General features: G+C 42.0%; 1 protein-coding gene across 2 annotated transcripts in view; it reads left to right on the forward strand.

The window, feature by feature from the left end:
* The first annotated feature begins 1003 nt into the window (after window positions 1-1003).
* dock4b (dedicator of cytokinesis 4b) overlaps window positions 1004-24006 on the forward strand; it is a 117048-nt gene continuing 94045 nt past the window's right edge. For both annotated transcript variants that reach the window (XM_083935012.1, XM_083935013.1), the window contains exon 1: window positions 1004-1129. In XM_083935012.1, coding sequence (XP_083791138.1) covers window positions 1093-1129 — 37 coding nt within the window. In that variant the 5' untranslated portion in view covers window positions 1004-1092. The remainder of the gene's footprint in view (window positions 1130-24006) is intronic.

Here is a 24006-nt window from a genome sequence, read left to right on the forward strand (position 1 = left end):
AATGTGTAACCTGTTTTAATCTAGAGAAAATATTTCACGCTGGGTGTTGGTTAGATTTGGCAATACATCAAATGTGTTCTGCAAGAACAGAAAAGGGAAAAGTATCACATGTAGCCTATACAGACCCAATGTTTCCAATAGGCTAGTCTTAATACTTTCACAGATCAACGTAGAACTCTAGGGGCTTTGGTAACGGCTAAGAACAAACAGTTAAAGGTTAAATGAAAGGTATTTAATCATGTAAATGTAAACCAGTGTTGGAAAGTAACTAAGTACATTTACTTGATTACTGTACTTTAGTACAATTTTGCGGTACTTGTACTTTACTTAAACAATTCTATGTTATGCTACCTTAGGCTTATACCTTATACTTCGACAAGTACATACTTTTTACCGCACATTTATTTGTCATTTTAGTTACTAGTTACTCTACATATTAAGATTAATAATACAAAATATTATCAACATATGCTATATATAGTAAATAAGATCAACCCCACCTTTACCAGCTGTATATTTACATAAATCCATCAATAATTATAATAATAATATATTATTAATATTCTGAAATGGGCCATTCTGCATAATGAGTACTTTTGCTTTTTGTACTGTAAGTACATTTTGATGCTCATACTTTTGTACTTTTACTTAAGTAACATTTTGAATGCAGGGCTTTTACTTGTAACAGAGTATTTCTACAGTGTATTAGTATTACTACTTACTTAAACAAAAGCTCCGAGTACTTCTTCCACCACTGATGTAAACATCAAATAGTGGTAAAAAAAAAAAAAAAATCATCTTCTCCGCCCCTAATGTCAGTTGGGAAACGTCAATCTCATTTTGCCAGACCCCTTCAAGTGCGCAGCCCCCTAAATCGCCACATTTCCGACAGCACTCGAAGGCAGCACGTCTCCGTACCACTACGAGCAGCAGCAGCAGCAGCAGCAGCGGCGCTTTCTCTCTCTGTAAACCTAAACAATGACTCCTACTACAGACCGGAGGAAAGCACGCCAGTAGAATGCGTTACACAGCATCAAAACCCTGCGTCTCGCTCTTATTCCGACCACTCACTTAAATGCGCCGACCGTAAATATGTGGATACCTACAGAACAGGAAAAATACGGCGTCGGTAAGTTTAATGCCTATATGGGTTTTTTTTCTCTAAAACTGCGTTCACTCACAGTCAGTTGTAGGGCATGCGTGTGTGGTTGGGTTTTCTAAAGGTGAACTGGCTCTCCGATGATGGTTTCCAGCACTGCATGAGTTTATTTATTTATTTGTTTATTTACTGGAAGGCAGCATCAGTTCCCTTTCAAAACAGCCCATGATGAGCGCTTGGATTTCATCTGACTGCCACATTGCATAGCATAGGGTTGTCGCTGTGTGTGTGTGTGTGTGAGTGAGACCCCCCCCCCCCCCCCCCCCCATGGTTTTCTAAATGAACAGCCACATTTTGATTTATTTTGATGTCTTTATTCTCCCTTGCATTGTCAGGGTACATAAACAAGTAGGCTATCTTGATTCAGATGCTGTGTAATTTGCTCTTGTTATGCTATGTCTGTTTGAATGGGGGGGAATCAGCTGCTTACAGTCAGTCGATGTGTCTCTTGTGTATATTTTGCGCATTCTGCCAGTTCTGAGAAATAAACACACATCTGAGAAAAGAAACAAAAAGAAGAGGCATCAGATGTATTTTAGTGTATCTGGGATTGAGATTGCTGTGGAGGTCCTGGAAAATACGCCTCCCTCAGTGCATTGTTCCAGGCTGTGTCGGGGGCTCTGGATCAAACACTGAAGTGAGACAAACAAGCGACAACAACGCAACCGAAGCCAAAACGAACGTAGGGGGGAGAGAAAAATCCCACACACACTTTGTCCATGTTGTTGCTGTGGTTGGAATTTCTTTTTTGCTTGCTACCCTCCCAAAAAAAAAGAATGATAAATAAATAAATAAATGGGCTCATTATGAGGCGGCTTAAATGTCTCATAATTATATTCCCCAGAGGTGTGTGTGTGTGTGTGTGTGTGTGTGTGTGTGTGTGTGTGTGTGTGTGTGTGTGTGTGTGTGTGTGTGTGTGTGTGTGTGTGTGTGTGTGTGTGTGTGTGTGTGTGTGTGTGTGTGTGATGCCCGTGGTCCCCTTCATGATCCCTCAGCCTCCTTGAAAATCAGCCAATAATCATTTTGTAATCTTTGCAAGGATGCCTGGAGAAAGAGGCCAGTAAAAACATCATAAAAAAACGACTTTAAATGTTATAAATATATATATATATATATAAATTCTGAAGCCTCTCTGGTTGCATAATAAGGCAGTTCCCCAGGCTGTTCTTGCCTAAATGTTGCTTACTGTCCAAAAATGCCACCTTGCCATCACAACCTGAAATCAGTGAAGCACAGTGAACCAGAAACTAGCCTTTGGCCTCTCTCTGTCACACTCCGTGGTCTGGTCACTTGACTGCAAAATTTTCCCCTGGTATAGACTTGTTTCCCTTCCCTTCTCTGTCTATGTCCATGTAAGTGCTAAAGAACTGACCCACTGTGCAGTTATATTGCACTTAATCCCGTTCATAGCAAAGTCCCCTAGAGCTCATAGCTCTCATATTTTGATAGGGCAGAATAGATTTATTCCATTTAACCTCTTAAACCCACCCCCTCCTGTCTAACGTTCACTTGGCTGGATAAAAGGAAGACATTTATTTTGAAGGCTAAATAATCGCCATTGTCCCCAAACTGCAAGAGGGGAGCCCTGTTAATTGGATTAAGTCTCTTTATCCCATTTTTTTCCTCAATAACAGCAATAAGACTAATTTAATTGGCTGTGATTTTTTTTTTTCGAAGACATGGTTTGGCAACGGTGCACTTCTTTGTGGTTTGGTCCTTTTTTAGGAAGCAACTAGGGTGTTTTCCTGTTATGAAATTCAGGTTACATGATACACACACACACACAGACACACACACACACACACACACACACACACACACACACACACACACACACACACACACACACACACACACACACACACACACACACACACACACACACACACACATACACAGCTTCAGCAGGTTCAGTCTTTTTTCAGTCTGAAGTTCAGAAAGGTTGATGTCTTTGGTTTGGTTTGTACTGTATATTTTCTTTCTGCGCCTGGAGAGGAATTCATTTGTTCTGTTTGAGTGGATCAGTGGAGACTTTGGAGAGACTATTGAGTAGAGCAGCAACCATTACTGACAAAAAAATAAAGACCAACTGTTTTGATAATTCATTTAAGGAATTTCTCACGCAAAAAAGAAAAAGTCTGACTTTAGCCTCTCAGGTATGAAGATGTCATGCATTTCTCTGTTTTGATGTCATATTTTACTCAATATCCTCGGGGATTGGATTGACAAAACATGATATTTGAAGACATTACCTCTGAATTTGAGAACTTCTGATGGACATTTGACATTTTATACACCAAACTATTGATCGATTAATGGAGAAAAAAATAATCGTTAGTTTAACTCCTACTATTTAGTGCTTCAAGGGTATGGTGAGGGCCAGGTCATGTTGCTTGTTCTTATGACATGTTGCTTATTACTGTTCCAAACTGCGTCACATTTGAAGTAATGGAGAAAAGCTGTTTTAGATATTGAGGCAAGATGTGATATTAATTTAATGTTTTAATCCATAAGATTTTCATCTAGTTAACAATGGTGATTAATCATATGACCCACCAATGAAAGCGCTTCCACTTGCCTTTTTGCAGAGTATTCCAATATGCGTGTCTGTGGCGACATTCCCGCTCTAAATGTAAATGTGCCGCCATGTTAGTGACGCTGCTGACAGGTTGGTCTGTCTGCTCAGATCTCACTAATGGTTATGCTGCATTCACTGGTAATAGGAAATAGGGGACTTCCAATGTCTGAGTCAGGCTTGTAGTAAGTGTAGAAGTGTATATAATAGGAACATGTGTGTGTATGGATTATAGAGGGTAACATATAGGAGACAGATCGGAAGTAGAGAGGTGAATGTGTGTCAATAAAATTAACAAAAGAACAACAAAAAAAAAATCAACACACTGACCAGGAACAACCGGGGACAAGATGGATGGCTCTGAAAGAACAAGCTCACCTGCAGTTACATCTTACCGCCAGAGATGCCGCTAGAAACAAGGTATCTCAAATCTTACGGATTATGACTTTAATTTTGTTGTAAATATGATAACAAATATTTTCAGTCTCAGTTGTAAACACGAAAAATGACAGAAATAGTTAAATAGTTAGCTAAAAGATAGCTTGAGAGAGAAGTTCAAACATTGGTTTTCACCTCCGCGCAGTTGGCCAATCACTGGGGTAATGTCAGATTTGCGCTTTTTGGAAAGTTACATAAAGTATACTAGTGCCTTAAATTTCAATACAAAACTTTCCAAGTAGCCCTACACAAAAAATGTAATATTCACTTTGCTATTACTAGTGTTTGCAGTGGCTATTGTAACCATGGCTATTGCAATGTTTAAAAATAAAATATTGCATCAGCTGGTCTCTTAAAGTTCACTTATTTTCAGGGGAAAGGGATAAACACGTTTATCCGTGTGGCAAAAATAACTTTGCAACAGCAATGACCATTGATCCCCAGGTTGAATCTCACTCCAAATTATTTATGCCAGGTGGAGCAGCTCTCTGTTCACAGGTCTCCACATCTTAAAGCAAAAACACTACCTCAAATGAAATTGATCTTAATCCCACCTCACTGAAATTAACATCATTGATCCACATCTGTTTTCACTTTTACGTCCAGTCCCGTTGGGCCTTTCATGAATATCCATGCTGTAGAATTGCTGCGATATCTAAATATTGCTACTAGTAAGTCCCTACCTTAGCCATTTTAAATGTGATCGCCTCCAGGTGCTTTGGGCGAACATTTTATCCCCTTTTGACAGGGAGGCTGGCTAACTAAAAGGGCTTGGAAATCCTTGGATCCACGGAGGACCATTTGATCTCAAGCCAAATCGAGATGAGATCAGAATGTCTGGCTGTGTAATTGGAAGGTTGCGGTGTTTGATGTCGATTCGCCTTGCTAGTGAAGTGGGGCCCTGGGAGCGCAGGGGCCACTGCCATTGATGAAATATGAATGCACTCTCGGTGAGCCTATGTTAAGGCGTCCATTAGCCCACCAGCGGAGTGATTACTGGTTTTAACCCCGAAGCAAGAATGTAGGAAGATTGATGACATGATGTTAATATCTGATTCCTAAATGGACTTTGGATATGGAGACATTAGATTGAGCCAAGAGGGAGAATCTTTTCTCAAAGTCATGTTTTTGAGCACGAAGATGGGTTCGGTTACTAGTAGAAAATGACGAGATCAAGAGACAGAGGAGACAAGTTGTTAGATGGTAAAGAGTTGAGACTGATGTACCAAACAATGTCTTTCCGATGCTCCATAAGTACATGAAGGAAAATTCGTCATAAATGTCACTGAAGACAAACACACTTTGACTTAATCACTCATTACAGAATGGACTCAAAGCTGCATTGTGTCATGTTTAGAGTAGACATAGAGTTAATGCAGTAGACAGACAGAGAGTTAAGGCCTCTCTCCTCATTAAAGACCTCTGATACAACCAATCAAGCGCGTCATTGCCCATCATAATTTAGACACATAATTAAACCGTTTTAACGAGATGGCTTGCATCCGAGTGCCTGCTTGCGAGTTGAGTCTCCCCGCCGATGGTTTCGGAGAAGCTTCGTTTTTTTTGTGCAACCCTCTCCCATTCTTTGAGTGCTGTGGGAAAAAAAAGCAACTAGCAGCATCAGATAGACAGAATGGAACAGCGGCCTGATTGAATGTTCCTGCTCCAGGCCTGGCTGCTGCGATGGAGGGCCAATATCAGGCCTGAGGGTTTCCTGCTCTCCCGTGGCTGACATTGCTGTTTTCTCCCTTGGGCGGATGGGGGGATGGGGCGGGCGGGAGGCCGGGGGGGTGGTTGAGGGTGCTGGCGCGTGTCAGGGGTGGACTCATTGTCAGGGTATCCGCCCTGCCCTGTTACCCCCAAATTCACCCCACCACCACCTCCCCCCCGCTCCACGGGGATTAGCAGGTTGCTTTTGGAGGGGGCCCCAAGGCCCATTCCACCATTATACCCATGATTCCCTAATGCAGCAAGCCCCAAGGCGATGTATGCAAGAGGGTTGGGGGGGGGGGGGGGCGTGTTGAGGTGAAACCTACCAGCTTGTAATTGCTTCATCACCCGCTGCCTCTTCTCCATCTTTAGAGATAGTGCCCCTTCTCCTCTGTGGGTGAACACATACTCGCCCAATACAATCATTCAACACAGAGGGAGACTGTAGGAGGCTCCCTTGGGATTTGAACAGGTGCAGAAAAAAAAAAAAAAGGGGAGTTAACCACCAGCCCACTACTATTCACAAGGTGTGTGTGCGTGTGTGCGTGTGCGTGTGTGTGTGTGTCTGTCAGTGTCATGTAAGGGTTAAATAAATCTGCACAGACATGTGACATATGACGGGCTCAGTGAGCGTTTTATTCATCGCTGATTCACCCCGACAATAATAGCCGTCGTGGAGCACAAACGCGGCCTGAGACGTGAAGACATAGTTGGAGAAATGCCACAGCCGGTTCGTTTGTGTTGTTCAATTAAATCACGCTCTATTTATTAGGGAGCCCTCCAATTATGAAAGAAAACACCCGAACCGCACAAACATTGTCTGTTTGTTTACATTCGTTCAACACCAGACAGAGGGAAACAGACTCAATTGTGTCGGGTCAGTTATGTTTTGTGTATTTGTATTTTGTATAAATGAAAATATTTTTACCTCTTTAATTTTCACCTCCTTACAGCTTTTTTTCGTCACTACACACACACTGGGAATACCCTTGTGAATCCCATTGGAGTTTGGTTTCACAAACAAACACAAACAAACCAATATGCTTTAACCGTGCGTCCAGGCACAAGGGGCCTTTCTGCATTTCCACTCCAATGGCAGTCAAGCGTGCTTGCTATAGGGAGATCTGTGCTCTGAGATGGCTGAGTGATTGCCAGAATGCATATAGGTCTTATTATGGTATCATTTTACATTGGCTCGACATGAATTATTGGTTCCATGGTTTCAATGCTTTTCTGTCTGGCTATTGGTAATGTCTTTCTCCCAGGCTCACTTGTGTACTGGTCTTTAAAACAGAAAATTAAATGATTGCGAAGTCCGTTTTTTGGTCATGTTGTATCTTTCCTCTCGAGATCCTGAATGAAATTTGTGTTTTTTTCGATCAAATCCTTCAACATGCTTGGCTCGCTTCACTGTTCACTCTGTGCCTATAGGAGGCTTGTTGTGGTGTATTACAGTTGCACTTCCCCTTCCCCGATATCAATCCGTGATCCCTGTGTGAGGGAGGTTAATGGGATATGTCCTATTAGGAATTCAGCAGCTTAACTGATCAGCAGCGCTCCTATGTATGTATGTGCGTGTGCGTGTGCGTGTGCGTGTGCGTGTGTGTGTGTGTGTTGGTGATTCTGTCACCCGTGTGGGCCGGTGGGGGGGATGACTGACATGCCATTTTCATAAACGAAGGGTGTCTGCCGATGACAATCCCTGTGATTGGCGGGTGAGAAGAGCTGTTGATGCATGAAGAAACACTTGCTTTTTGTGCTCATTTACGGAGAAAAAAAAAGATTGCCTGCACTGGTCCAGCATCGGTTATCTGTGTGCTGTGGCTGTAATCCAAGCCTGCATGTATTGACCATAAAGGAAGTGTAAATTGATTTGTGCGAGTGTTTGTGTGGGTGACCCTGTGCATCGCAATGACCCCAAGGCTTCCATTTTCCCATAAACCTGCTTCAGTAGTGGCAACCTCTGCTCACCCTCAACTTACTAAAAGCAGTGTTCTTAATTCATTATTAACATGCTAATAAAAAAAGAGTAGTTACGGTCTGTTCAGGATAAATCTTATATCATTAATGTATTATTGATGGCTAATAAAGTGTCAAGGCTTGCTTAAAGGACATATGCATAATTTAAGAATGTAAAGGGCTAATGGTTGTGGTTGTCTCTGTCTTCAAGTACCCTGTTAATTCTTGAATATAGAATTGGCTTCTAACACACTCATTCAAACAGTCACAGTGGGGGGATGTGAAACCAGAAGAGACTCGTAGAGATCTCTCTTGGTCCAGTTCTTTGTTTTGCTCTGTGGTGTAATATATTCCTCTGTGGGTATGATTGCCCCTTATCAGGCCAAATCTGCATTGAGGCAGTTTTTCCTCAGAGTATAATTCCTCTTAATCCTACCATTTGTAGTTTTTATGATGACACTGAGGACATGTCCTCATCAGTGCTAACTGTATGTTAGGGCTTTTAGGAGGGTTATTCCCAACGTAGAATTCTGTCAGTTGAATTGGATGTTCAGTAAGAATATGCAACTATTCCTTCCATTTTTTATCATATAGACAATGAAAAGAAGCTATATTGAACTGCCAGATTTTTGAACAGGGTCGTTCAGGGTGACGCTGATGTTCACGCAATATAGTACACTAGCCAAGTTAGCCCCCTCAGCTAATGCGCGCTAACTACACTAGCAACCGATCAGAAATGTACAACACTAGATGTATTGAAACAAACGCCAAAGACTATAGTGTAGTAAGTTGTTGTGAGCTGTAAATTCATCACTTCTAAGCAGAAGGCAGAAAATAGCTAGCGCTCACTCTGCAGTGGAGACCGAAATGTAACATTCTTCAAATCAAGCTGAAATAAAGAAGTACTGATACCAAAATTGTAACTAAAATGTATTCATTAACAGTGCATATCATATTGAGGCCATTATTAAAAAATGCAAAGCCTACCTAGCCTTTCTTAAAGGTTTATTTTAAGAATACATACATCAGCATTTTCTAAAAGTTCTGATACTACATCCAAACCACTATACCAAGGTATAAACAACATCATTTAAAACCGTTGTAGAGTGTTTTCTAAAAAAATCTGATTTAAGTTGTTTTAATCTCCAGCTTAGTGTGGATGTGATGCCACAACGCAGGACTAAAGATGCATTTGTGGACATGACCTAAATTCCTCTAAGTGCCAAGATACTTGTAATAGAATTGTCCCTAAAAATGCAGCTCTACTCTGCTCAGTTCCTCTGAAAAGCATCGCAGTCTATTCCAGGTCACTGAGGACAGGACTGTCAAGAGTTTATCAGCAGGGGCGACGGTCAGGATTAATGTCAGTAAGTGAGACAGAGGAAGATGGTGAAATTTTTTCAGATAGAAAGCTTGCAGAGGCCATTGCATGACCTTGACTGGCCCTCAACTCACAGTCTGCCCCCCCCCCCCCTTTCCTTTTGTTTTACATCGCCTTAATTCAATGGAATGCTTTTGTATTACATTTTTATTGAACTGATTCCTTTTGCTTCCTGTTGCTTCTCTTTGTATAATTTTCTCTGTTCCCCTTCACACTCCCACGGATTCTTGAACTGTTTCCAGAGACAGCAGGTCACTGGAATGACCCAAATCTCACTTTCTACCTCTTTTTTTCCTCATCTATCCCTCACTTATTCCTTTTTCTGTCTGGTTTTTTTTCTATTCCTTACTTTTCTGTAGCCCACTTCCCTCTATCTGTGCTGCAGACTGTTCCACCTTTATCTCTCTTCCACATGTGTCCCCCCCCCCCCTTCTCTCTTCTGGATCCACACTCACCTGTCCTAGATATCCCCAGATACTGTGTGTGTTTGCCCTCTTGTGTATCAAAGATTGTGTATTCAAGGCTACATACCGTACATGCATATTTGTGGCTAACGCTGCATATGTGCAGTTACATGCTTGCGTGCACATTTTGTATGTTGTATTTGGGGGGATTTGTTTGCGGCGGCCTCAGTGGACCTGAAGTCTGAAGATGATAAAGCACTACAGATGTCCCACAGGCTTTGGAGTAAAGCTGTAGCTGCAGCAGCTGTTATACATCTTTTTTGTTGTGCTGCATACTCTAATCTACAATTCGTGTGTTTTTCCTTTTGATTGAAGCATATCATTCTAAAATGAGATACGTAAACACTGAAAACTGTTGTTACGAAGTTGTTGAAAGTAAAAAAAGGCAAAATCACAAAGTTGTTTTGATTAAGGAGATGTAGCAGTGGACAAAATACCAGCATTGACTTTTCACAAAATTACTTTTTGCTATTTTTTACCCAAATTGATGACCTAGTCTTTCAGTTAGGTGGCTACCGCATGGCTATACACACAGCAGCAGCTAGAAATATCGTTTCCTATACCTCTCCTTCGACAAGCAATGCTCCAATCGCAATAGCTTAGCACATGTAAAGAGTTTGGGTGGTGTCTTTCAATCATCTTTTTTTAAAACCAGAAACACAAGACCAGAAGTGTAAGGGATTAATGGAAATATTATTTATTTATATTTTTAAATATATATTAGCATGTCCAGCTAATATTTGTGTTGGTTATTCTGGAAGATGCCTTAATCAGGACTGGAAAGGGTATGTTATCTTATAGCAGCTCGGCATGTTTCTTTACCTAACACAATTTTCCCCCCCAGAAATAGGTTTATATTTTCTAAATTCATCATTTTGTCCTCATCCTCAAAGCCCCCAACAAGCCTTTATTGTGTAATATTCATAAATCTAACCTCTGTTGCTTGCCCAAGAAGGTTTTTCTACAGTAAGCTAACCATCCAAACAGGTAGACAGAGACACTAGAACCAAACAGTCAGAGCTTACATTTTCCTTATAATACTAGCGCTAGCCTCAGTCTTTTTGCAAAATAATGTACCGTATATAGCAATCAGTTGTATATTTAAGACCGCTTTTCTTGGTTCTTGATTTAAAACCAGTCAGCCAGAGATGGAATGTAGCTAGCTAGTGGCAGCTGATAAAATCTGTAAATTAAAGCTGTCATTTCAGTCAGCAAAATCGATGCTCACCAGCTAGAAAGGAGAAGCCTGCTATACCTACCTCTGTGTAAAAATAGAGACCAAATCCCCGGCCCAAAAATCTACTTTACATTCTTTCAGGAGGATCTGTCTGTCAAAAGTCCATTGCTTTGAAGAGTATTTAGCAGGTAGACATATGGGATGTTCACATTTCCCTGGGTTTGGTTCCTGTCCCATTGTGTCTGTTCTCTTTATGGCCTTGGTACCTGTTTTATCAATGTTTCCTTAATGGCAGAGGCAGCTGTTCCTCATCATTTATGCTCTACTGTTAATTACTTTTGTAAGTTGCGTTGTCTTCTCTTGTCTCTATCCATCCATCTTACTTTTTGTGGTCCTGCTTACATTCTGTGCACACATTCAAATCAGAACAGGTTTTTTTGTTATGATCAGTTCAGAATTGACCGTTTTAAATCTCTGTGGCATTCAGAGATGCTTTCACACATACACCACAGGTATGCCATATTATTAGTGTATACTGACTGTGGGCTCACAAGTTGTAGCAGTGACATTGATCGGTTTAGATCTGTCTCTGTCTTCTCTGAGATTGAACTGTTTTCCCGTCTCCATCACTCTCTCTGTAAAGATCACATTGGGAGGATCAGCTGCTGCCTGGCTGAGTTCTGGGCAGTTCTATCGACCTTGGCTGCTGTTAGCTGTCTTATTACCTACACTACCTACGTGTGTGTGTGTGTGTGTGTGTGTACGTGCGTGTGTGTTTTTTGTGTGTGTCTGTGTGTGCGTGAACCTCTGCTGCGGTTGAATTGGTGTATATAACGTACTTTACATCTGATCTTTGTCCCCTTATGAGGTGCATACATGTGTATGTGGGCAATCTGTTTCCTGCTCTCGCTGTGCCATCAAGGTGATGGCCTGGCTCTCCTCTGCACATCAACCTGCTGCATGCGAGGTGCTGGCTCGCCGCCCGTTCTCCTCACCTCGCCTCTGTCAGCTCCCCTTCACTTCCTCTCTCAGCCCTCGTACAAAAAAAGTCAGTTTAATGTCAGGTTGACTTTCAAAAGGGCTTTTCATTGCAGCCCACTCCCGCTTGCTTGCTCGCTTTCACTAAAGCATCTTTTTTCCTGCCAATTTGAGAAGTGTTGAAGCCAATGCAATTGATTTTTGCCGCGCAAGACTGCTCAGCTGATTGACATAGCCTTAGTCTATAGAATATATGTATAGGTATGGGTTGTGTAGTATTCTGCAATTGGGTTTTTCTTCATTTAGATTTATGGGGCAAAAGAACGAAGGGCTTAAAACTTTGAAATAAGATTAACTCCAATCTCGGTGAAAAGGTCCAAAATATGATTACTTTGTAAATGAATTTTCCTCTCATAGCAGATTCTTATGAATTTCAAAATTAATTTTGTGGGTCTTGTAGAGCGTTATTGCCTCAGAGAGTCTGTTTAATTCATCAGGTTGTCTAAACCTCCAACTGCGACCCAGTTCACTTCTTACTTCTCCTCTTTTCAACCCATCCCCTCTTTGGGGACTGTTCCCGTTTGGAATGTTTATCCAGTTAAGAGGAAAGCCTTCAACCCACACAGAGACAGAAACAGATTTCTTACTTAAATACTTGCATTAATAAGCCCCCCAAACATCTGAGCCACTGCATTATTTGAAGTTTTGTTTGTCTGAGGGGAGACAACCAAGTGTCTTCCCGCTTCCTGCCTCTCATCGTTGATTGAATGGGGCCTTTTCAGCCTTCTTCTAGCAACACCAAAGGTTGGCATCGCAGTGTATTGTAGGGTTGATTTGCTTTGTTTATGCTCCTTTTCTGGAAGTTGCACAGAGGATTGCCTCTGTGGATTCACTAGGCTGGGGTTTACTTTTTCTTCTCCTGTCATTTAAGAGAGAGAACTGCAGAGTTTGAGTAGACAGCTTGTATGTTTTCATGTGAAGGGAATTGTTCAACACATATTGGCTTTCTCGCCAGGAGTTGGATGAGAAGGGTGATACCACTCTCAAGCTTGATACGCTAAATATGTAGCAGGAGCCAGCAGATGGTTAGCTTAGTATAGAGACTGAAATCAGGTTGAAAACAGCTAGCGTGGCTCCGTCCATCACTTATAGAGCTCACAAATTAACATGTCATACTTTGATTGTTTTGTAAATAACAAACATGAAAGCCTAGCTATTTCCCCCTGTTTGTAGTCTATATGCTAAGCAAAGCTAATCGGCTGCTGGCTGTTAGCTTCATATTTATCTGCACAAAAATGAGAGTTCCCAAAAAATGTGAAATGAACCCAAATCCTTATATTCAAAGTAATCTGCTGATGTTGCACACTAAAGCAGGCTCCAAATTCACTCTAGGACCTGGTATCAGTTTCTTTTCCTCCTGCCAGGCATTACCAAAAAAGCCACTGTGGGATTGGCTTGAAGTGGCCCTGTTTGCCACATGCCTAACCTCTCTGCAAGCATCCACCTGGTCTCTTTATTTTCCCCCTTCCACCAGTCGCACCCTCAGGGGAGGGAGTCTGAAGAACTGAAAGCGGAAAGTGGTGCTGCTAAAAGCGGTTGAAATGGATCCCCTTTGTGTGGGGGCGAGAGGGGAAATGCGAAGGAAACCCCCCACTGTGGGAGCCTTTGTGCGTGGAGTAAAAGCATTTGGTCTGGGTGATGGCGGCGGATGGACACCTCAGGCAGTTGGTTCAGTTCAGCAGAGGAGATGACACAAGAGAAGAGTTATTGTTTGTATGTATGCTGGCTATGTAAACAACATAGGCACAAAACGTGATCCTATAGCCGTTTCCCTCCCAGTGGATGGTTCTCATACCTTGTGAGGTCACTGGCTATTCTTGCTTACAAGCAATTTGTGCTAAGAGCTGGCCTCAGATAAAATATACAGACGCTGGCACAGAAATCGTACACAAGCTTTGATGCCACTGAGAAAATGGCCGCTTTTACTGGTGTTTTTTTGCAAAAGAACAGATTGTTTTGTTGGTCAAGTGATACAAGACACCGTGATTGTGGTTTCTGTTTAACCTCCAAGGGCATCTGAATTTAAAAAAATAGCATTGCAGCCCAGCTAGAAGTATTTTCTCAGTCCGTAATCTTTGCTGGTAATGGATCAATAATGCAAATCTCTTTTTGGATCATATATCCCTCTACCTATTTATCTACAGCCTAATGACCTGTCAGTGGTTCCATTTTGACCTTGATGGTCTTTACAAAGCCCTGTATCATATTTCAGTCTTTGAGCACTTTATGGCTTTTTGAAGAAAGATGCTTTCATGTTTTTTCAATAGCTAAACTTAAAAGAGTTGCGAGATCCGTGATTTATGTCTCCTGTCTTGAATCCTGTCCTCACGGCTTTGTTTTTCGCAGCACCGCTAGAGCTTCAGCAGCAAAACGAGGCATATTTGTTTCCATCACCCTCAAAAATAAACTTAATTGGAGAATTGAAGATCAAAACACATTCTTCACCGGATACATGTGAGTGGCTTGCATGCTGTAGCAGATGCCCACATTGAAGCAGAACTGTGCATTGTTTTCCTTCTGTGTCTCTCGTTTCACTCAGACCAGGCTCGGGCCTTCTGCTGTGCCGTGCCGAGCCGACATAATGAGTATGGTGATGCTAAAAATACTGACGCGCAAATGGAGCATGCTGCACTGCACACAATTATGACATATGTTTTAGTATGGCCACTGATGCTGCTGTTATTTCCCTTAAGCAGAAAAGGAAAATGTTTTTGGCTTGTGATCCTGATCAAAAGCGCAGCTGTTTCCTTTTTGAACTGGCACTTTGTAACCTGGATGACACATACTTCATTCAAAATTAAGTTCAGATCCAGCTTTTTACATTACCCCGTCTACAGGTACAAGGATGCACCGAATTTGACATATCGTAACATTCGTAGGCTCCAGCTTGTATTGAGTTCAAAGGTTAGTGTGGTAATGGTAGTGATTGAATGGCCGCTTGGAAGCAGGCCATTGATTTGTAGGGGAATGTTTCCAGGCATCATCAGCGGTGATGCGTCACCCGTAATCCCCCCCCCCCCCCCCGGACCCTCATCTGGACTACAGCCATAATCCTCTTTGCACAGGCTGTCCTAATGCACTAGTAACCTTACCATCACCACCACCTAGGAATCCAGACTGGGTGACAGTGTCTGGTTATGACTGTGCTTGTTTGGCATGTCTCTGTGTGAATGGACACAGTTGTACACCTACATGCAGGCATACAAGTCTGCAAATTAACTAAGAATAGATGTGTACGAGGCCAGTCTCATATGTCACTCCACCTAAATACAGATGCGAACATTAATATTACATATTTGAATGAGAGAACAAATACACAATCCTATCAGTCTGTCTTCCTTTGCTAGGATTTGCATTCCATAACCCCTAACCTCATTTTTAAACATACATCATACATACATCAGTTGGTTATTAAATGCTGCCAAATGAGCTTTGCCTGATGTGTTATGCATTATTATTTAATCCAAATGTTTTCGACAGAAAACTAGACTACGCCTCCCCTTGGCTGTGTTTTCAGTTTTTATCCTGTGAAGTGAGATTTTGGTCAATCACAGGTCATTTTCAGAGAGAGAGGGAGCATTCCTATTGGACAGAGAGGGGAGAGGGAGAGCTTCAGGAAGAAGTCTTGCTTCAAATTCTCTTTGTGCTCCTGATGTCATCTGTTAGATACCACCGCACCCGACCTACAACAACCAATCAGAGCTTACGAGTCTCTCTGACGCAGTGTCAGTGACTGCTCTGAACTCAGTGCTGATCAAATATAAATCAATATTATTTTACTGTTTTGCCCTTTTTCAAAAAATGTATCTTCCCCAGCCTCATTTAAGATGGACTGACCTTTAAGGTGGACCAGCTATTCAGATTTTAGTGACAAGCTGCTCCGGAGATTTGAAAGAAAAATTTTCTCATAATCATTGTGAGTTTTATTTGACTGTATGAATGAATGTGCTTTAAATTCACTACATTATCAGTGTAAGTTTATGTTAGTGGAGGCTCCATAAAGTACTAGTTATATTACAGAGATCCCAAGCTCTGACTGTGTGGGCCTTTAAAGCAGATATTGATCTGCCAGGCTTTACCGAGAATATTCAGGAGAGAGAAATGAAAAGGAAAAGACAAGTGGATGTGGATGAGATGGAGGAGGACATATAGCAAGGCGGAGAGAATCAGGCAGACACAGGATGTGATGGTTGATGGGCTGTCAATTGATTGTCCGCATGGAGTTCCTCCTCAGAGCTGAGCTGCCAAGCCTGGCAGAGCACCGTCCCAGTGTGTCTCTATCTGCCCGTTTGTGTTTCAGGAACTCTCTCTGTAGCTCATTAGAATCTTTATACTTTTATTCCCCCCAGGGAGCACCGGGCGTTGAATCGGCACACAAATGAGGCTACCTTTCTACTTTGTATAAATGTGTTCACTGGCAACGGTGGGAGGAGAAAAACAAAGATGAAATTAATCACTCCAGCCTCCTCCCTCCCTCTTCCCCCTTCAAGTTCACAGCTTCAGCAGGGTTTTTAACTAGTTTTATTTAATTACAGGCAGCATTAGGATACACACAACTGATGTTGACCTAAATCAGGAAACTGGGGCGTTTTTTTTTTTCCCCTCCAACTTCTTACTCCACTCTATAGATTTTGTCTATGTGGACCAATTAGCTGAGCACGACCATCAGCTTGACATTCGCTCTCAGTGTCAGCCTCTGAGCCTGCCTCTGCCTTGCTGTTACATCTGAAATAGCCTAGTTTAGCTTAGCCACAGCTCCCTGTCCTCCCAATTTGATCTGGAGGATATGTAGCAGAGTTGGGAATCCAATTGAGGTCCCTGACAGGATGAGGGCCGTTTCTAAAACAAATTGGAGGGTAGTCTCTTTGTTCGCACTGATTTCATTGCAGTAATGGGCAAGATTAAGGCATAGTGTGAAGCAGATCCTTGAGTGAAAGAAAAATTCAAAGCTGGCACAAGGGATTTTCTCATGTGACAAGTTGAGTATTGGTTAATTATTTTCATGGTTCGTGATGGCTCGAGTGGCTACTCTCTCTCTCCTTCTGTGTCTCACGCTTAGTGTAGCTCTTGGCTGTGTGATTTCTTACACACTGCTTTGACAAACACTGCTCCGCAGTCCCTTTTTTTGCCCTGAGTTTGAGTCCTGGAAGAATGCGTTCCCAATCATTGCCCCCCCCCCCCCCCCCCAATCTCTCAAAAGCCCAAAGTTCTTCGACCCCAGGAATAATCCTCCTTGATCCATCGATGGCATGCAGCGCACAGGAAAATAGCCCCGACGACAGCTGAACCCCTTAGACCCGCAAGAATGTTTGGCCACGTGCGCAAAAACACACACACACACACACTAACACACACACACACACACACACACACACACACACACACACACACACACACACACACACACACACACACACACACACACACACACACACACACAGGCCATACATTCAAACGCACAGTGCAGCACAGTGCAGAGCAGTGCAGAGCAGAACAGAGCGCTTCATTCTAAAGATGGCTGTTTTGGAATCTGTTGCAACCAGTCATCCACCCTTGTTTACATTGCGATTTCGCTCCTGTTTATGTCCACTCTGGATGAACATAAAAGCGAAGTTAGGGGAACGAGTCACCTCTTAGATTTTTTTTTACATGCGGCCATTTCCTGACAGCAAGCACCATGCAAGGTGACTGGAGCACGTAGTAGGAAGGAAATCCATTTCCTCCAGAAAACCATTAGACATTGTAAGACAAATGATTTTCCTGATTATAGTTCTTACAAACCATGTTTGTGCATGAGAGAACAGCTTTTTTGTGTAGGTTCCAGTAAATCAGTGTTTTCTGATCTGTCTCGTTACTTGCCCATATTTCTGGTGTGCTTGCATGTGTGTGTGTGTGACATACATTATTGATCCGTCTAAGTTACAGCAGATGTCAAAAGGACTGGCATGCTAACAGGCCACAGTGAGTCTCTCTTTTATAGGAAAAAATGAGAAACAGTGCCAATATAGACATGGACACACACTGAAACACACATATTCATTCTCCATATGTTGTTGCTCGTGGAAAGCAGAATGCATGTCACATGAAAACATTTTATTTATATTCTGAGGCTTTGGCTAGATGACAGATTCCGTACTTGTCATATTTCTTGGTTCAACCGGCCCTCATTGCACTCTATATCTTGTCCAATGTTAGTGCAGCTCTGTTCTGGTTTCCATGTTAAACTACATTCTCTGCTCTTTCTACTTTGCTGAACTTGGAGGAACTTGTGGCAGAGCTTACAAACTTTTACCGTTGCTTAGAATTGCCTGATACCCAGTGGTACACCCTGTACTTGGAAATGCCTGTTGAATGCCTCTTTGTTTAGAGGCCCTTAGGATACTAAATAGTATTGGTAACAGATTTACATATTGCATTCAAAATCAGACTGTAAACAATGAACTTGCAAAGCAATAGTCTTGGGCTTTTGGCAAGAAAATAATTCAGTAAGCAACACAACCGTTCTTCCTGTAAGCTTCCTGTTTCTTCTAGAACATTTTTCTCATACTACCCATGGCTTCTGCACCAGTATTCACCCTCTGCCTGTCTCTTTAAGACCCCCTCCTAAAAAGTATAGCATGCTCCAGGCCCCCAGGAAGTACGTTGGACTTTGAAGCCAACTTGAAACAGTGGCCAAACGTTGGAATTGCAGCTTCTGCCTCGCTCATGTTATGCCTTTGGGCCAAAAAATACTTTCCCTCATTGACTTAAATGCCAAAAGAGACGTCTGTTAATCTGTGGATTCATTTTTGAGCGTTACAAACCCAGCAAAAAGACTCCGGGAGAAGAGTTCCGGGAGAAGTCATATTTCCAACAGTGCGGAAGTATGACTGATAATAATAGGTAACCTTCAAACGTGTGATATAATTTGTATTATATTCAAGAGCCACAATAATGCTCAGACATCCCTCCTATTATGAACCAGACTTGGCTGTGTTTTGTACTGTGGTTTGTATTTTCTATGTTGATGCAAGTTCAAGCGGTTTGTGTTTGTTCATATCTCTGCTGAGTTGCTCTCATTACTCTCTCACTTCTCGTCTGGATTATATTGAACAGTGTCCATTAAACACATTTACTAAGTTTGTGTGGAAATATTTTGTTTTGCATCAGCACTGTTCTTCACTGGTCTATTGTGATTTTTCTCTGTGCTGCCCACAAACATACACTGTGTTCAATTTTTCCAGAAAACATCCTGTTACTCTGCACACACGCACAGTTAATGGTTATAACTGTTCCATTTCTAAATCATCCATCCATCATATATCCCTTCAGTCTAGCAACCATTTGATTCGCAGAACATGCTATGCTTCACAGGTCTAAGTTGTTAGCTTGGCTGCTCTTTTCCCATGTTAAAGCTGTAGATTAGTTCCTATTAGAGCAGTGGCTGGCTAGCTAGTTGGTTGACTGGCTAGCTTAGTTGATAATATGGTATGCTCCAGTGGCTTGTATTTGTCTAGCACCTGCCATCTGTGTGTCCTTGAGTGGGGCCTGTGTGTGTGTGTGTGTGTGTGTGTGCGTGTGCGTGTGTGTGTGCGTGTGTGCGTGTGTGTGTGTGTGTTTTTCAGAGTTACTCCAGGCTGTGTCTTCAATTGCCTTTGCTGTCAGTGTGCATGCTTTTTAGCGAGCACCCCACACAGTGAATCTGAGCAACATCCCTGTACTGTACTGTATCCAGCGGCCCGTACAGCTCTGCGCAGATGACCGCTAAACTGTTTACTCTTGTGCTTTTCATACACTCCCCCAGTGACTCGAATCACTGATGCTTCAGTCCTCTATCTTCTCTTCATACAGTCTCTCTGTTTCTACTTGTCACTGAGCTCTTTGTTTTATCTCCTCGGGAGGAGAACAGAATGAGGACTACTAGGCCAGGATGAAAAGCATAGCATATAGAATAATGACTTGTCCAGTGGGATTTTCTCTCTCTCTCTCTCTCTCTCTCTCTCTCTCTCTCTCTCTCTCTCTCTCTCTCTCTCTCTCTCTGTTTAGAATGCTTCTTTATCTTGTTTGCAACAAACTGGGCTAAATAAGACTGTTGGTGGTTGGCAAGCAGGATTGCAAACTTTGAGCAGACATGAAAACAAGTAATATAATTGCTTCAGTTGGCTTCAGCTGTATAATTAGCTTCAGCCCTATCATCAGCATTGTAATTTTTCCCTCCTCCCCACTTTCTTTGTCCTTGTCTTTTCTTATTTGTACTCTAGTTAATGCATCTTCTGCATTTAGCGGTAGCAACATGGGGTCATTTCTCCATGAGTAACTGATATCATGCTTCAAAGGGATATCTACGGTAAGCCTCATCACTAATGGAAGACTTATGAATTGAGGGGGAATTAGTTGAAAATGGCTTACGAGGTTGAAGTCAATATTAACCCCATTGCTGACATTCGTTTTTAGGATCCCTCTTCTTGCGTCTTACCTAACTTCAAAAGTTAAATTTGACCCCTTTTCACCTTTATTCCCTTCTCTTTTATCACTTTATTGCCCTTTTTGATTGACCCAACTCTTCCCACACTCTCAGGCTAGCCTTTCCCCTTATCCTTTCTTTCTCTACATGTGTTTCTCCCTGTGTGTGTGTGTGTGTGTAGCCCCTGATTTGAGGTTTGCTAATCGGATGAGGCTGAAGACTGCCTTCCTATAGGGACGTTGTTGTTAAGATACATTTTGTGCACTGTAACACATAGATACAAATACACATTGCATAGGCACATTTAGATGCCTAAGAGATACCCAGGTATGTGGGTGTGTATAGCAAGTGTCCAGGTTTTGGGTTTTCACAGACATCAAGTGCATATATTCATGTTTTCATGTTTTCTTCCCTGAGCAGCCCTTTTAATATATAATTATTTTGCTTTTCGCACGTGAACTTGGGACAATGTCCGGCAAATCAGATGCTGACATTGTCAGAAGTTGCCCTTTCTCACACGTAGCACACAACAGGAGATTCTCTGCGTCAGGCGCATTCACACTTACTGAAAATACTCTGTTTGGTTTAAGCGAGGGGTGATGCCTGAGTAGAGCGTGCAGAAGACAGGACATGACGCAGATTACACCGTGGTCACGTAGCTGGTCTGTAATTTGGTCATAAACAACCGAGTCTCTTTCAGCTCCTTGAATTTATCTGACAATTTCAGCATCCGTCCTTACTGACAGAAGTTTCCGAATGTTTTTGTCTTTCCAGTAAGGCATTATTGTTTGTAATGTACTCCATAACCGCCCTTTAATTACCACACACTCATGATAGAATTTCTCTTTAAGTACATATGTGTTTATCTGCCCCTATCTGGCACCAGGACACATGGATGGATTTTAGCTCAGGGGTGTTTGTGCCCATACTGAAGGTTCATAGGTTGCCATTTTTTGAGAGAGCACGGTAGCAATGTTGTGGCGGCAAGTTGCCTTGGTAACAAATCAGTGCTCAAAACAACCTGCATCTGTGTGTAATAAAATGCAAAACTTGTTCCCTGGCTACCGCTGTGCAACTATCCAGCGGGTTTTACTAAGAGAAAGCCTCCATATGGTTGTTCATGGCTCAGTGCAGTTTAAGAGATGCCGGCGGGATACCCCCCACTCACCCCACTAATGTCATGCATGTGGGTGTGTGTTTGTGTGCGTATCATGTGCCCCTGCAGACTTATGGGTGCAGTCTCATGCATATGTGCATGTTGAGATACTGTATGTGTGCAGTACAACACGCTTTTTCATCAGAGAGGGTTGGGGAAATATTTTTTAATGAGGTGATAAGCACCAGCTGTCCAGTATGATACGAAAGAATCAAATGGTATTATACCAGCACATTAACACAGTAACACACTCTGAGTTTACAAATGAGAACCATTCTTCAAACACTGAGCTGCACAGCTCATGCTTTGTCCGCGGGCTTGAAAAAACCCACTTAAAGGTTCAAAGTCCAATGTATTTATTTAGGAAAGCAAATTAAAAACTGTTCTACACTTATCAACCAACTAAGATGAAAGATATGTACAAAAACTGTTTGAATATACGTTGAAAGCACTTAAAACAATATAAATACACACTAGATATGCAATATAGGTAATATAAGGTTTCCATTTCAGAGAGAATGGCAGCAATCCTATTTATTGCTATCTGGACTTGAGGATGTATAGTATTATCCAAAGGTCCACTGGTCGACAAATTCTGCATCTAGAGGATGATGTCTTACATAATCCCACAGAACAACATCTTAGATAAGTGATGTGACTTAGCATGGATTCAGACCAAAAACAGGCCTTTGTTGAAACAACGCAGGGTGCTGTGTTGGTGGAGGCGGTTTGTTCAAGGTACCAGTGAGACACTGAGATACAATGCTGTAAATCCAGTTGGAGTAACAGTAAGATCTTAAGCTTACATTAATCCGCATCATACATTTAAAGTAGACGTACTGTAGAGATGGGTAACAAATAAAAGTAAAACAGCAATTTTACTGGTAAAGTGTCGGTTGGTTGTGAGCCCCCTAGGGATGAACACTAACTACACGGGGGGAAGGGGGGAGGGGGTGAACACTATTCTAACAAAAATTCTATTAATACTACTAGTGTTTAGTTGGTTTGAGATTCAATGACTGTGAAGTAGCATCTGTGTTTGTTATGATTTTCCACTAATTTATTCAAGTCTTTCCTTAATTTCTCATCCATCTGTATGTTTTGACAATTATACAAGGTTTGGATTTGAGATATGTGCTGTTGCCCTGACAATGTTTCGGTCTCTCTCTCTCTCTCTCTCTCTCTCTCTCTCTCTCTCTCTCTCTCTCTCTCTCTCTCTCTCTCTCTCTCTCTCTCTCTCTCTCTCTCTCTCGCTCTCGCTCATATATTTATTAATACAGTATATATAACTGTTCTTTTCTGTTATCTAACAAGTGGGAGCTTAGCTATGTCCCTCATCTGTTTCCATGCTTAAATGTCATTCTTTGCCAGAGATATACTGACTAAAGTCCAAGCTTCTTATCGAGCAACAAGTTTGTTCTTGGATACTTGGTTTTGTTTTTGTACATTTTGCACCTGAAAATGGTTTTAAATGGGACATGGCTTCATTTTCATTTTGTGTTTCTACTACAATATGTTTACATGCTTTAATGTTCAAAAAACACGTTATTTTTTCGCATACTGTCTATCTGAATATACATGTATTCACCCTGAATACACTAGGGCTCTTTAAGCCCCCCTGCTGAAAAAGCCCGGTCTGCTCTGATTGGTCAGCCTTTCTGGGGCTTCTGCATCTGTGCTCCTGGCGTCTCTGCACCGTCATTGCAACCGGGGAAGGACTGTATGGGGAATGTAGCGGCGATAGAGTTGTGACATCACAACCGTCCAGAAGTCCTGACGGCTCGTTTAAAGGCACAGTTTTTTGATACAGGGTGTGTGCATTTCTATGTGGATTGAGTGTTTTGATATTTTCATAGTATTTATATAGCACCTTGCCCTGCTTTATATTAAGTAAATACATGTAAATCACTTTTTACAATGTGGGACCTTTAAGTTTACAGCTTTATATGCAGTTATTATCAGATATTTTCTCCATGTTATGCAGCCCTCTCTTCTTCTCTCTTCCCCCTCATTGATTTCACTGTTGTGTGTATTTATTTAGCTCCCTGCTCTCATCCTCTCTGTGTACATATTTGACAACCGACAGAGAGCATCTCTCTTCCTCTCAAAGCTGCCATACAGTACCGGGACAAACAAAGTGAAGTGAGATACACCAGAGCTGACAGCTACTTATTTCTCCCACCTCTCTCTTCGATTACCTCTATCTCACTCTTTCTCTTTTGCTCGCTTCTTTTCTATTTCCACCGCTTTTTTTGTCAGTCTCATTGTTCTGCTGTGTTTATCGGTCCTTCACCTTCTCTCCTTATCTCTCTTTCTGTCTGTCTTTTCCTAAACTCAAACATCTTGCTCCCCAGTCAGCATAAAATCCCACTCGTGTCTGTACATCTATAAACCTGAGGCAATAGCTGTAGGCTTCACTGCACTGTCTCTACCATTTTAAGTCTCTTGACAGACGCATAACACAAATAAAAGTCTAAACTAAGCCCTTGTAGCATTTTTACCCACG

Source organism: Echiichthys vipera (genome assembly GCF_963691815.1).
Source record: "Echiichthys vipera genome assembly, chromosome: 20".
Classification (NCBI taxonomy): domain Eukaryota; kingdom Metazoa; phylum Chordata; class Actinopteri; order Perciformes; family Trachinidae; genus Echiichthys; species Echiichthys vipera.